At 37.9% G+C, this 13110-nt stretch overlaps 1 protein-coding gene across 2 annotated transcripts in view; it reads right to left on the minus strand.

Moving 5' to 3' along the window:
- Positions 1–13110, minus strand: part of atp8a1 (ATPase phospholipid transporting 8A1) — a 355098-nt gene that overhangs the window by 286467 nt on the left and 55521 nt on the right. For both annotated transcript variants that reach the window (XM_072568277.1, XM_072568286.1), the window contains exons 2-4: positions 10600–10714; positions 6399–6498; positions 3214–3312 (exon numbers count right to left, since the gene is read on the minus strand). In XM_072568277.1, coding sequence (XP_072424378.1) covers positions 3214–3312; positions 6399–6498; positions 10600–10714 — 314 coding nt within the window. The remainder of the gene's footprint in view (positions 1–3213; positions 3313–6398; positions 6499–10599; positions 10715–13110) is intronic.

Here is a 13110-nt window from a genome sequence, read left to right on the forward strand (position 1 = left end):
ACTATCAATGATCCAAATATCTCAGCAAGGGGCTTAGCAGTCACTTCCCTAGCTTCCCAGAGAGTTCGGGGGCACACCTGATCATGTCCTGGGGACATCCAGCACCATCTCTTCTGTAATAAGGACATTTTTCAAGATGTCGTCATCTACTTCCCCACATTCTGTATCTCCCATATTCTTCTCCACAGAGAACACTGATACAAAATACTAATTTAGTGTCTCTCCCATCTCCTGTGGTTCTACACATGGGCTGCCTTACTAAGCCTTTGAGCACCCCCATTCTCTCTCTAGTTACTCTTTTGTTCTTAATGTATTTATACAATCCCTTTGGATTCTCCTTAACCCTATTTGCGAAAGCTATCTCATGTCTCCTTTTGCCCTCCTGATTTTCCTCAAGTATACTCATACTGCCTTTATACTCAAAGGATTCACTCAATCTCTGCTGTCTATAGCTGACATATACTTCCTTCTTTTTCTTAATCAAAACCTCAATCTCTCTAGTCATCCAGCATTCCCTACTCCTACCAGCCTTGCCTCTCACCTTAACAAGAACATACTGTCTCTGGACTCTCATTATTTCACTTTTGAAGGCTTCCCACTTTCCAGCGATCCATTTACCTGCTAACATCTACCCCAATCAACTTTTGAAAGTTCTTTCCTGATACCGTCAAAATTGGCCTTCCTTTAACTTTGAACTTCAACTTTTAGATCCAGTCTATTCTTTTCCATCACTATTTTAAAACTAAGGAAATTACGGTCACTGACTCCAAAGTACACCCTCCTGACACCTCAGTCATCTGCCCTGTCTTATTTCCCACGAATAGGTCAATTTTTGTACCTTCTCTAGAAGAAACATTCACATACTGAGTCAGAACATTTTCTTGTACACACTTAACTAATTCCTCTCTATCTAAACCCTTAACACTATTGCAATATCAGTCTATATTTGGAAAGTTAAAATCCCCTATCACATCCACTGGTTCATCTTGTACAGGTCATTCTACCCCAGAAGTGAATCCAATGATCCAAAAATGTGAATCCATCATCCCTGCACCAGCTCCTCAGCCACACGTTCATCTGCTTTATTCTCCTATTCCTACCCTCACTAGCTTGAAGCACACTGAGTAACCTTGATATTACTACCCTCAAGGACCTCTTTTTAAAATTCCTGCCTAACTTTCTATTTTGTCCCCTTCAGAATCTCATCCTTTTGCCTTCTTATGTCGTTAGCTCCAATGTGTACAAAGGCCTCCTGCTGGTTCCTCTCCCCTTTCAAAACATTCTGCACCCACTTCATGATATCCTAGATTCTGTCTCCAGGGAGGCAACATTCCATTCTGATTTCTCGCTGCCGGCCACAGAAACATCTGTGTGTACCTCTGATTATAGAGTCCCCTATCACAATCAGTCACTTGGAACCTGACGTACCCCTCTTGACATTGAGCCATTTTCAGTACCAGAAACCAGGTTATCTGTGCTATGGTCCCCTGACAGTCCATCACCTCTACATTTTCCAAAACAGTATATTTCTTTGAGATGAGGACAGCCACAAGAGACTCCTGCATTACCTGCCTTCCCCTCCTACCTTTCCTGGAGTTTACCCATTACCTAGCTGTATCTGTGGCTTTCCTCCCTTCCTATACCTGTCATCCATCAAACCTCCAGCTCCTGTAAATTCCTTATTGCCTTCAACTGTCGATCCAACTGATCCATGTGATCTGAGAGGATTCGCAACCAAAGGCACTTCCTGTTGACATAATTATCAGTAAAATGGAAACTCTCCCTAAACTTCCACATCTGACAGGAAGAGCACATCACTCTACTAAAGGCCATCTTTGGTCCTTCACAATCTTCAAACCCAGAAAATAGCAATGTCTTACTACTCTTTAAAAAAAAACACTGCTCCAGTCTAAGTCAGTACTTATTGTTGGTATGTTTAAAATTTAATCAAGAGACCAATCTCAACATAACATGCAATCAAAAAGAATCCACTCTACTCACTACGGTAGATTTACAGCAAGGTTATACTTAAAAACTATGCACAGACCTGCTCCTGTGCTGAGAGTTCTCCCACACAGGTTCCTCCAAGGTTAGCTGTGAATTTCCCTGTTTGTTCATTTTTCCTATACACACACTGACGTCGAGAGATATTTGAACTCAAACAGCAAAGGCAGCAACTGTGCAGATTCACTGCTCTGTCAGACAGCTGTGCAGGTTTCTTTCTCTGACCATGTAGTCATTGTCTTTGTCTGTCTTCCTCTTTTTTAAAATGCCGCTGTTTTGATATTTTCGCTCCCCAAAGTTCGAAAACAATGCAACAGCATATAAAACAGTAATTGTTGCTCTTGGAATTCTAGGAAATCACCCCCAACACCTAAAGTAACTCAAAAAAAAGGAACAGCTCTTACAGTGTTTATCTCGTCCTCCATCTTTGATTAGTTAGAATGCTGTCCTAACATTTCAGTTGGTGCTCAAGAATATTGTACTTTGTATTATTTACACCTAGAATGTTCTGATGTCTTCCACGATGCCTCCAGCTGAACAGAAGCTAGGAAGAGAAGCAGCCCATCATCAAATCCAGATACGGCCAATCCCCCAAGTTCTGAAATGATTGGAGACATACAAATTGATAAAAAAAAAGCAAGCAGAGGTACCTGCTCTCCTGACTGGTTCCACTTTCCACTGCTATGCAACATACTTCATGCAGTCATTGCACTTATTTTCCAACATTGCATGATAACGATGCTTGATCGGGTCGCTGGATTTATTTCCCAACATTTCCACATACTTTGAAATGAATTTGTTTAGCAGATGCTGAAGCAGCCTTCCATCCTTGAGATGGTTCATGCTTTGATGGTCACTTCTGTATTAGACTAGACCTGGCATAGCTCAGGAATCACACTGTGGCCTGGCAGTTTCTGCTGTACTTGCTGCAGTTACAGGCAGTGGTTTAAGGAGGATTCATTGGCCTCTGTTTTGTTGGAGTCTGTTTCTCGGCCCAGCTGAATTCGCAGCTTCTCCTCACCATTACTTCACAACTTAGCAATCCAGGATCATACTAACTCAGTAGATTAGGTCATTCCAATTAAACATTTTAACAAGACTCTTCTTCCTCAATATTAACTATCTCCAACCAAAGTCTCTTTTCTGAACAAGCTCCAAACATACAGAAAAATAATTGCTTTAAGATTATTTAAATGGGTGATTGCTTACAATATCTTCTATGATTTCTTTAATGGCAGCCACAAGAAGAATGAACAACAGCGGAACCAGTGTCGTGTAGCGGCCAGTTGGAGAAACATCAGGGATTTGCTAAACAAGAGAGGAAGACAGGATATTAAATACAAAATACCATCCTGCTAAATGTTAGTTGTTTCTATCTGTACACGTAATGTTACAAAACACTGGGCCTGGACATTTAGTTTACTTTACATTCAGGGATTAACTCCAGAAATCAGGCACAGTAGAGGCATCAAGAGTGGTGAGACAGAGCTGGGCACTGTCAATCCATATGGATAAACAGATCTCGTGTTTCTGAATAACGCCAACACACAGCAACACTTAGAAAAAGTACAGATTGAGACAAGGAGAGGTCTGTGATGATAATCAGAGGGAATGATGTAAGAGTTGGGAGGGTGATGAGGTGGATATGGCAGCTTGGTGTAATTGTAGGAAGTTGTTAAACACTGGGGCCTCAATTTTCCAATGACTAGACACTAATTTTTCCAGCAGGAACTGTTCATGGGGACCCTGCAAAATTGCCATCACAGCAAACTCTGTAGAAATTGTCTGGGAAATTGAAGATTCCGTAGTACAATTCCTCTGTACCTGGAACACGTGAGTTTCCATTTAAATTAGAAGCTTCAGATGGTTCCAAAAACATTAAGTAAAATATTTACTCTGAAAAAGTTAAATTATAACTTCCACAGTGCAACTCCTGAGTACCAATTTAACAGACCTATCTTTTTTACTTCAGATATTTATCCCCCACCTCCCACCCCAACTACACCTCCCCCAGACTGATTAAATACCCATCCTCTCCCCAAATCCCCTGGACCTGACAACCCCACTCTGCTTCACATGTAAACCTAAACCCTGATAACCTCATCTCCTACCACGGAGTCGAAACTCCAATCTATTCCCTTCTACCTGGACTGGAAGGACATGGATGTGTGTGTGCACAGTTCCGCAGGACCTAATGTCTCCAACCCACCTTAAAAACTGCATTACTTAATTGGCTCTTAGATCCTACCAACTAGCATCTAACCCCCTTCCAATTGGTAACCTACTTACTTGGTCCTATAGTATAATATCCCTCAGAATCCTCTTTCCTCCCAGCTGGCATCCAGGCACCCACCTGCCACCCAATCCTCCAAGAATCCAAACATCACAATTACCAAGCAATTACCTTTTTGACCAAAGGTGTCAAAGCAGCTGTCTACATCTTTAAATATCAGATTGTGAAAATAGGCATGGTTTGCCTTCTTCTGACAGCTCTATACTGCCAAAGAACTGTCAGAGTAGAAACACAGTTCCCTATTTCTGAAGGAGTGCTGATCAGAATTTCCTTTCAATAGCGCTATCTCCCTATTTCACAAAAAAAAGGATGGAATGGCATCCTCCTGAGTTTGTAAATCTTCAGAATACTTGGCAAAGTGATGGAACTGTGTAACACCAACTCCACTCAGCTGACAACATTGGACAAGCATAGGAGGAGAATTGTGCTGTCAACTGCAACAAAGATTGCAGATGGAGTAAGAAGGATGAGGAGGGAGATTACAGCAAGATGATCATTTGGAACCACAAAAAGGGCTCTTTCAGTTCTTTGGCAGGACGGAAACCTAATTAGAGGGGTTCACAAATGGAATCACAGAGGTGAGCATGGATTTTATTTTAAGAGGCAATCACGTGTTCAAGTACTTAAGGTGACAAAGGGACTGGATTTGGGAGGAAGAAAGGTTGCATTCATATTTCTTTTTAAAAGAACTGGGTGACACTGACAAATTAAAAAGAAGGGCACTATACCCCAACAAAAGGAACCATTAACAATATCACTCAGTTATCCAGGAAAAGAAGGAATTTTCAAATAATTTGAAGTAGGGGAACCTCACAAATCATGTATAACTTATTTATAGTTGTACCAAAATGGAAGTACGCCATTGCTCACCTTGGAAAGTAACACTGAATCTTTCATGTCCAACTGGACATGACAGACAGATGCAAGTGTTGGTTAACACCTCATCCAAAAGATGACATCTCTGATAATGTGGCAAATGGGAATATTAGCCTAAGATGTGCTTACAGGAGCTAAATGCCACAGAGGCACCTGTCTATCAAAAAAGGAGGAAAATAATTGTATTTATTTTTTAAAATTAACATGTGTTTTTGAGTTTATATATATTTAGTTCTAATTTTAGTTTATGAATTGAGTTGTACTCTTGATGTTATCAAATTATTATTAGTAGTAAATTATTAATGTTATGTTTAAATATTCAAAATTGGGGAGTAAAATCTAAATTATAAGCTTACAAATTATGTCTGGTGTTAGTGGAACTTCAGTTTACTGATTTATTAGTTTGCTATTGCTGCTGTTGTATATTTGGAAACTGGCACTGACTTTAAATGTTATGACAGAGAAAGCAGCTCTATTTCTTCAATACTTCTTCATATGTTGAAGATTTCACTTCCATTAAAATTACTTCTAGAGAGCGAATTATTATATAGACAAATTCAACAGGCATTTTGATGGTTTGCACATTGCAGACAAAAGATAACTTGCATTGATCAAGGTCATAACCCCCCTTAACTTCTGGTTGGAGTGATACGTAGAAATACTTACTAACAGCATCAATTCATTGGATAAATAATTCCTCTTCCAATCTCAATTACCTTACGTTTATATGTAACGAGACACATCAGCCTTTCTCTTGTCTGTTTCTTTAATTTATCAGTGTCACTCTGAATGATATACGTTTGCACATGCTGGATCTATGTTATATTATGAACAATTACATAAATTCTTTATTTTTGTATATTCTTGTCATCTAGCAGTTGAAGTGCTTAAGCACGATGCCAACAACAAATTCAAATTATTTGACTACCTACTGTTCTCAAGAATTAGTTTCAGGCTACATATTAGAAGAATTAAGAGGAAAAGAAAAAAGCACACCTCTGTTCTGGAAAAGGATAACAATATAAGACATACTACATCCAGTCAACACAATCACAAAATCAGGAAAACACCATTGCTACAGTTTAAATTTTTGAATGCAAGGGTGTGGGGAAGGTGAAGAGTGAGGATTTTATCTAGAATGTTTGACTGAAAAACATATTTTTCATCGAATCAAAAAGTGGGAAAAAAATATTTTGATTTATGCATGATCATTATGCAAGCTTACCTGGAGAAGGGCTATGAAAAGGAAAAATGAGTTGGCTGCTCTCCTGAACTGAGAGTATAAGAATCTTGGTAAGAATGTAAGTGGATTGTATTTTGCAGTGCTAAAAAGAAACAAGATAGAACAAATTAATTCACAGATTTTAGGCCAACATCTGCTAAATAGAATGAATTTAGATGGCATGTATAAATAGATAGATAGATATGTTATATACATATATTTTCATAGGGGAACATTTGTGTCATCATAAGCTTTATTTGCATACAAATGCAACTGGACATACCAGTTATCAAACCATGTATTTGTAGGAGTATGTAAATATGAGCTACAAGAGGATAGAGAATAAGCAAATATTATTTTACTGCTTTTTTCAATAGGAGAATTTAATCAATCTGCAAGTCACTTCAGTCAATAATAGTCAAGCTTCAACTCATAATCTGATGAGTCATAAAGCACAGTGCACTAATCCAAACTCTTTTCATAATTCATTAACTATACCTGCTGTATGGAATATTTTGCACACTTCATTATGCAGTGTGTATCTGAATACATTAAATTCAAACTGTTCTCATCAACGGTTCACACAATTATTTGAGCAGGAACTTGGCATTGTAAACACATTGCTACTATTTCACAATTATTATTACTGAAATTAGACAATATTACAACAGGCACAACATTTTATTTTGAGGTTTCTGCCAGATGCTAGTCAACTCCTTTAGATCTGGTTAGGTTGCAAATTCTAACTAGTGATACTAGATTAAACAGAGGATAAGACATGCTCCATGATGAACTGGTCTGATCTAAGCTCTTGCAGTCCTGTCATATGCAGTCATGAAAGGCAGTAGTCGATTAAATGACTCAAAGAAATATAAACCTTCCAAATATCCTCATTCTCATTGATGAGGGAACCCAGCACTGTAGTGTGAAAAATCATATTGAAGCATCTGCAGGTCTATGGAGTAATTTAGCATGACCAATCTACCTAACCTGCATGTCTTTGAATTGTGGGAGGAAACCCAAGCGCTCGGAGGAATCCCACACAGACTTGGGGATAACATGCAAACTTCACATAGACACAGTCACCTGAGAGTAGAATTGAACCCGCGTCCCTGACACTGAGAGACACTGTACCACCCATAATGTGGTCTTCTCTACACTGGGGAGACAAAATGCAGACTGGGTGACCACTTTACAGAGCACTACATTCGGTCTGTTAAAAAATAACCCCAAGCTTCCAGTTGCCTGCCACTCCAACATATTGCCCCGTTCTTGTCTCAGGCTTGCTGCAGTGCTCCAGCGAGGCTCAGCACCACCTGGAAAAACAGCACCTCATTTTCTGCTTGGGGACTATGAAGCCTTCAGAACTCAATATCAATTTCAATAATTTTAGGGCCTTAACACCTCCTTTTATCTCCTGCTCTGCAGATGCTACTTGATCAGCTGTGCTTTTCCAGCACCTGCACTCCTCACTTTCTCCTTGTTGATCATTCACTCTTTTCCTTGCCCATCTCTTGTCATCAGTGTAAATACCGCCATTTCTTGTCATATAAATACTGTGAGAACAGGTAGGAAAGTAGGAATTCTGCAGTGACTCCTCAAAGCACAAATCAGATTGTGTGATGGAATACTCTCCATTTGCCTGGATGGGCGTAATTCTAACAACACAAAAAACTTGACACAGTTCAGCACAGAGCAGCCAGTTTGATTGACACCCCATCTAGCACCTTTAATATTCACTCCATTCATCACTGATACAAGGTGGCAACAGTCCATATTATTTACAAGATATGCTGTAATAACTCCACTTCCAAGCCTGCAAGCTCTACTATCTAAATGGACAAGGTAGCAAGTACATGAAAACACCAACATTTACAAGCCCCATATCATCCCAACATGAACTAGATAGTCAAAACTTCGTTGTCAAAAAAAATGCTCACATCCCAAGAATGAATTTAAAAAGTAGCCCAGCTAGACTGCTGAACTTCTTTTCTCTCAGGAGGTAGTGAAATAGATATTTCTCCACCTAGTACTGAATTAATTGTTTACTCTATTATAATTATTATAACTGCTGGTGGATATTGTGAATCCCATGAACAATTTTAATCTAATTGCATATCAAAAATAGCAACTAGTGTTGCAAGTTTCCCAAGTTAAACATCAAGATAATGTGATTTCTTAATTTGTAAAAAAATTACTGTTGATTATTACTAACACAGAAAAGACCTGCATTTAAAGTTCTTCCAAAAGGTTAAAAGTCACCTTGAATTCATCTAAGCTGTCATGTGGTGAAGCAATAAACTGTGACCAGTACTATAGGCAGCTTCTTTCTTTAAAATTGCACAGTGAAAAGGAAATGGCAAGAAACAATATGTGTCCCCTGCAAATTGATAACAGTAGTGCTGCAAATTTAAGCGAATAAATGACAGACATACAGAATTACTTTGAATGAATAACAACAATAGGGGAAAGGTTCACGCGCCAGACCTACCAAGGGAAATATTAATCATTGAGGCAGGAACTGAACAAAGTAATTGTGAGCAGATAAAGTAATGAAGGAATCAATGGCAAGGAGCGAAATCCCCAGGTTCAGATTGTTCTCATCCCAGTTTAAAAGAAGTAGGTGTGAATACTTTCTGACCTACATTGTCTTCCAAATTTCTCTCTCAGGATGATTATTTTAGATTGGAAAATTACATGCCACTATTAAGAAAGGGAAGAAGGGGAAAACCAGAATTTTAAAAAAAAGTTCGCAGGATGTGGACTTTGCTGGTGAGGCCAGAATTTATTGGCTATCCTTAACTACTCCTGATAGTAGTGAGCTGTTTCTTGAAGTGCTGCAGTCAATTTCACGAAAACAATGCTGTTTTAGAAAGGAATTCCAGGATTTTGACTGAGGGACACCAATTTAGCTCTAAGTCGGGGTGGTGTGGGGCTTGGAACAGAACTTGCAGGTGGTGGTGCTGTCATGTATCAGCTGCCCTTGCTGCCATTAGGTCAGGTCTTTCTTGCAGCTTTTTATTAAGTTCAAATTTGACCATCTGTCATGGTGGGATTTGAACCCATTTTCCCAGTAAAATATGGTCCTTATTATCACTACACTCCCCCCTCCTCTTGGGCAAAGAAATGTCTATAGATCTTACTGACTAAATTCCTTATAAGAGACTTTGTATGAAGTTCTAGAAGAGACTGTTACCTATTGTTTCAACTTAAGGAACTGAAAACAAACTCCTGACCCGTTAGATTATTTAGCCAGACGACACTTGAGATAGGGGAAAATACTTCAATTGGTAGAATGCAATGAGTAGTGTACCAAAATAGTCTGTGTTGTGGTCTTAAATATTCAGGGTATGTGTGAATACCATAGATGATAGGATAGAGAATTACATATTACAAATGACCCAAAGCAGCATTTTAAGCAGTGTAGATTAAAGTGTATAATTCAAGATCAAAAGTAATAGATAGAAAATAGGTGTAACTGGGGAAAACTGAGATTCTAATACAGAGAAGAGCAAGGGTGTTCCTAATGGGTACTAAAAGGTACTTTCTAAATAGTGAAAAACAATATATAGAAAAAAGATAGCAATCGAGAAACGAGAGAACCTTTGAGGGGAAGTAGGACTAATTGACTAGTCCTGCTAAATATGGTCAGCTAGTTTCGATCTCCACTACCGTTTCTTTAAAAATAAATTCACGCATCCAATTTCTCCCTCAATAATTTCATTTCCTATATTATGAATTGATTAGTTAATAAAACTTTGGTAGATCTCTTATGATTCTCATGCCCAAAAATTTGATGTTAACGTTTGTGCCATTTTCCTGGAGTTATATGACAAATTTATGTCAGACAAATGGGATTGTCCACATAGAAATTCTCAATTTCATTTCTCCACTTCTCAATGAGTAAGAAAAGGCATTAAACATATTTTCAACATTGCACTATGCTTCAACTCATATATAGACCATCATTAACTTGTGGGAAATATATTGGGACAGATTTTCACTTGTATTAATTATTTATAAACAACATTAGTAGCTAACTGTGGACATGGAAATCTTTACCTAGATGGGATAATGCAATCAATGTGACACTTGACATAATATACCACAAGAAGAACAAATGTATGCTCAGATGCAGTCTAAATAGGAGAAAATCAAAAAGTTACAGACTTGCAACAAAAAGTTAAATTAAGATTATTCTTACCTGACATGGTTACTACAAAATTTTATAAGCTGAGGTCGATTAATAAATATTATTCTCATATCCTCTTGATCAGCCAGTGAAGTTTTTTCAGAAGCATCCTCCGTTTTCTCATAGCCTAGAAGACCAAGTCAAGTTTAAATGACAAATTCATGGATAAAGCAACTAATTTGGAGTTAATTAGCAGTTTCAAAACAAACAAGAAACTGAATCAATTCAGATGGTGACACAAGGACAAAGAGTATAGCGAGATGGAGAACTAGGTCATCATTCCCTAAAAATGCTTCACAGGTAGTAAAGGAAGAAGTCCACAAAATTAAAATGGGACTCTTGACGGAATAGGTTCTCAAGTCGGATAACCTTCCACATTCTCAATTTTCATACATTCGTAAAAAAAATTTTATCACTTGGACATTAGTTCCAAAGTGATAATTAAGTTCCTTTAGGATAGGATACGCTCACCATGAAGGGTCATAAATCTGAAACATCAACTGTTTCTCTCCATAGATGCCAGTCTAGTTGAGTATTCCCAACATCTGTTTTTCATAAGAACCAAAAGAAACAAAACAGAAACTGCTGGAAAATCTCAACTCACCTCACCCCATCTTTTGCTCAGTTCTGAGGAAGAGTCACCAGATAAGAAATGTTAACCCTAATTTCTTTCCACATATGCTGCCAGATCTGCTGAGCTTTTCCAGCAATTTCAGTTCTTGTATCTGTTCTTCTTACTTTAACTAGCATCGGTGATATTTTACTTGCGTGTTAGTAAGCCATTAAGTGTGAACATTGATTTCCAATCATTTAATGTTTCTGATATTTCTGATCATAGAACAGCCGGAAAAGCCATCATTTATTGGCAATGAACTTCTCCTGCTTCTAATTTGAAAATTTAGTTTCAAAGAGAGGTCAATGAAATTCATTATGTCTGTGTTTGTAAAAAATCAAGAGCTAAAATTGAATAACTGGGCAGCATGCAGTTCTAAACTCAAAGGAAATAACAGATAAATATTTGAAATAGAATAAGTAAAATACACTGAATACATTCTAAAGTGAACTTTGTTTCGCTAGATATTATTTGTGCCTGAAGCTGCAGATTTCTTTTAAAGTAAAACCTACCATTATGCATACCAAGAATCAAAACTAAGACAAAAACAAAGCGATAGCTTATATTATAAAAAAATGGAAAGCAGAAAAGAAGTAAAATGTATAATTTCACAGAGCACAATAGCCAAGTATTTACATCTTTAGACTGATCACACCAGTTCCTATTGGTCTTCAAACAAACTAGCCTTTAATTATGTGCTTATCCATAAGACTATAAAAGGAAAGGGTAGAAGTAGACCATTCAGCCCATTGGGTCTGTTCTGTCATTCAGTGAGATCAGGAATGGTATGGTACTCCCTATCTCCACTTTCCTGTCTTTTCTCCGTAACCCTGGATTCCCTTGCTGATTAAAAATCAGTTTACCTCAGGCTGTAATATACTTAATGATCCTACCTGAAAAGCCCTCTATGGTAAAGATTTTCCCAGATTCACTACCCTTAGAAAAGAAATGCCTCTTCACCTTTATCTTAAATGTAAAATCACTTATTCTGACATAATGCCCTCTGGTCCTAGACTTTCCCACAAGGGGAAACACCTTTCCACATATACTCTGTCAAATTCCCCAAGAATCATGTATGTTTCAATGAAGTTGTCTCTCACTCTTCTAAAGTCCGATGAGTACAGGCTCAACCTACTCAACCTGTCCTCCTAAGATGTAGTCCAACTACACCTAGCATCAGTCGAGTGAACTTTCTCTGGACAACTAGTAAATCTTTCCTTAGATAAGAGCCTCAAATCTGTTCACAGTATTCTGACAAGTGCCTTCTATATGTTGTTTTACTGTGATAGAAACAAAATACTGTGAGATGCTGTAAATATGAAACAAACAAGGGGAAATGTTGGAGAAACTCAGCAGATATGTCAGTATTTGTGGAGAGAAACAGAAAGTTAACATTTTGAGTCTGGTATGACTCGTCTTCTGAACTCTTACTCAGATCGACTTCGCCTTAAACTATATCTTTTCAACTTCTCTTACTCTGAAACTATCAAAATGGTGCCGGATTATAGGGATAAATGAAAGCTTTTCACTGTAGTTTATTGTATTTCACTGTAAAATACAACCAACAATAAATCATTTACTCATTCAACTTTTATACACTATTCCCTTTGACGTATAGACCAACATTCCATTCATGTCCTCCTTACCTCCTGCCAAAGAACAACATTCTCCACACCGTTCAAAATAACTGTGAGACATTTTCAATTATAGTTCACTTTGTCAGGACCCTGATTAGGTTGTATAACAGATTTTTTTTGATATCTTCTGAAAAGAAAGTAAACCAACTTAAACAGGTGATCCATTGCATCAGAGAAACAAAGTTTTGTTTAGAGCCAAATGACCCAGCTCTAATTTTACACACTTCCTTACAGCACATTTAGGAGTGACACTGATATTTGACCTAAATTCGT

Source organism: Chiloscyllium punctatum, chromosome 1, assembly GCF_047496795.1.
Source record: "Chiloscyllium punctatum isolate Juve2018m chromosome 1, sChiPun1.3, whole genome shotgun sequence".
Lineage (NCBI taxonomy): Eukaryota > Metazoa > Chordata > Chondrichthyes > Orectolobiformes > Hemiscylliidae > Chiloscyllium > Chiloscyllium punctatum.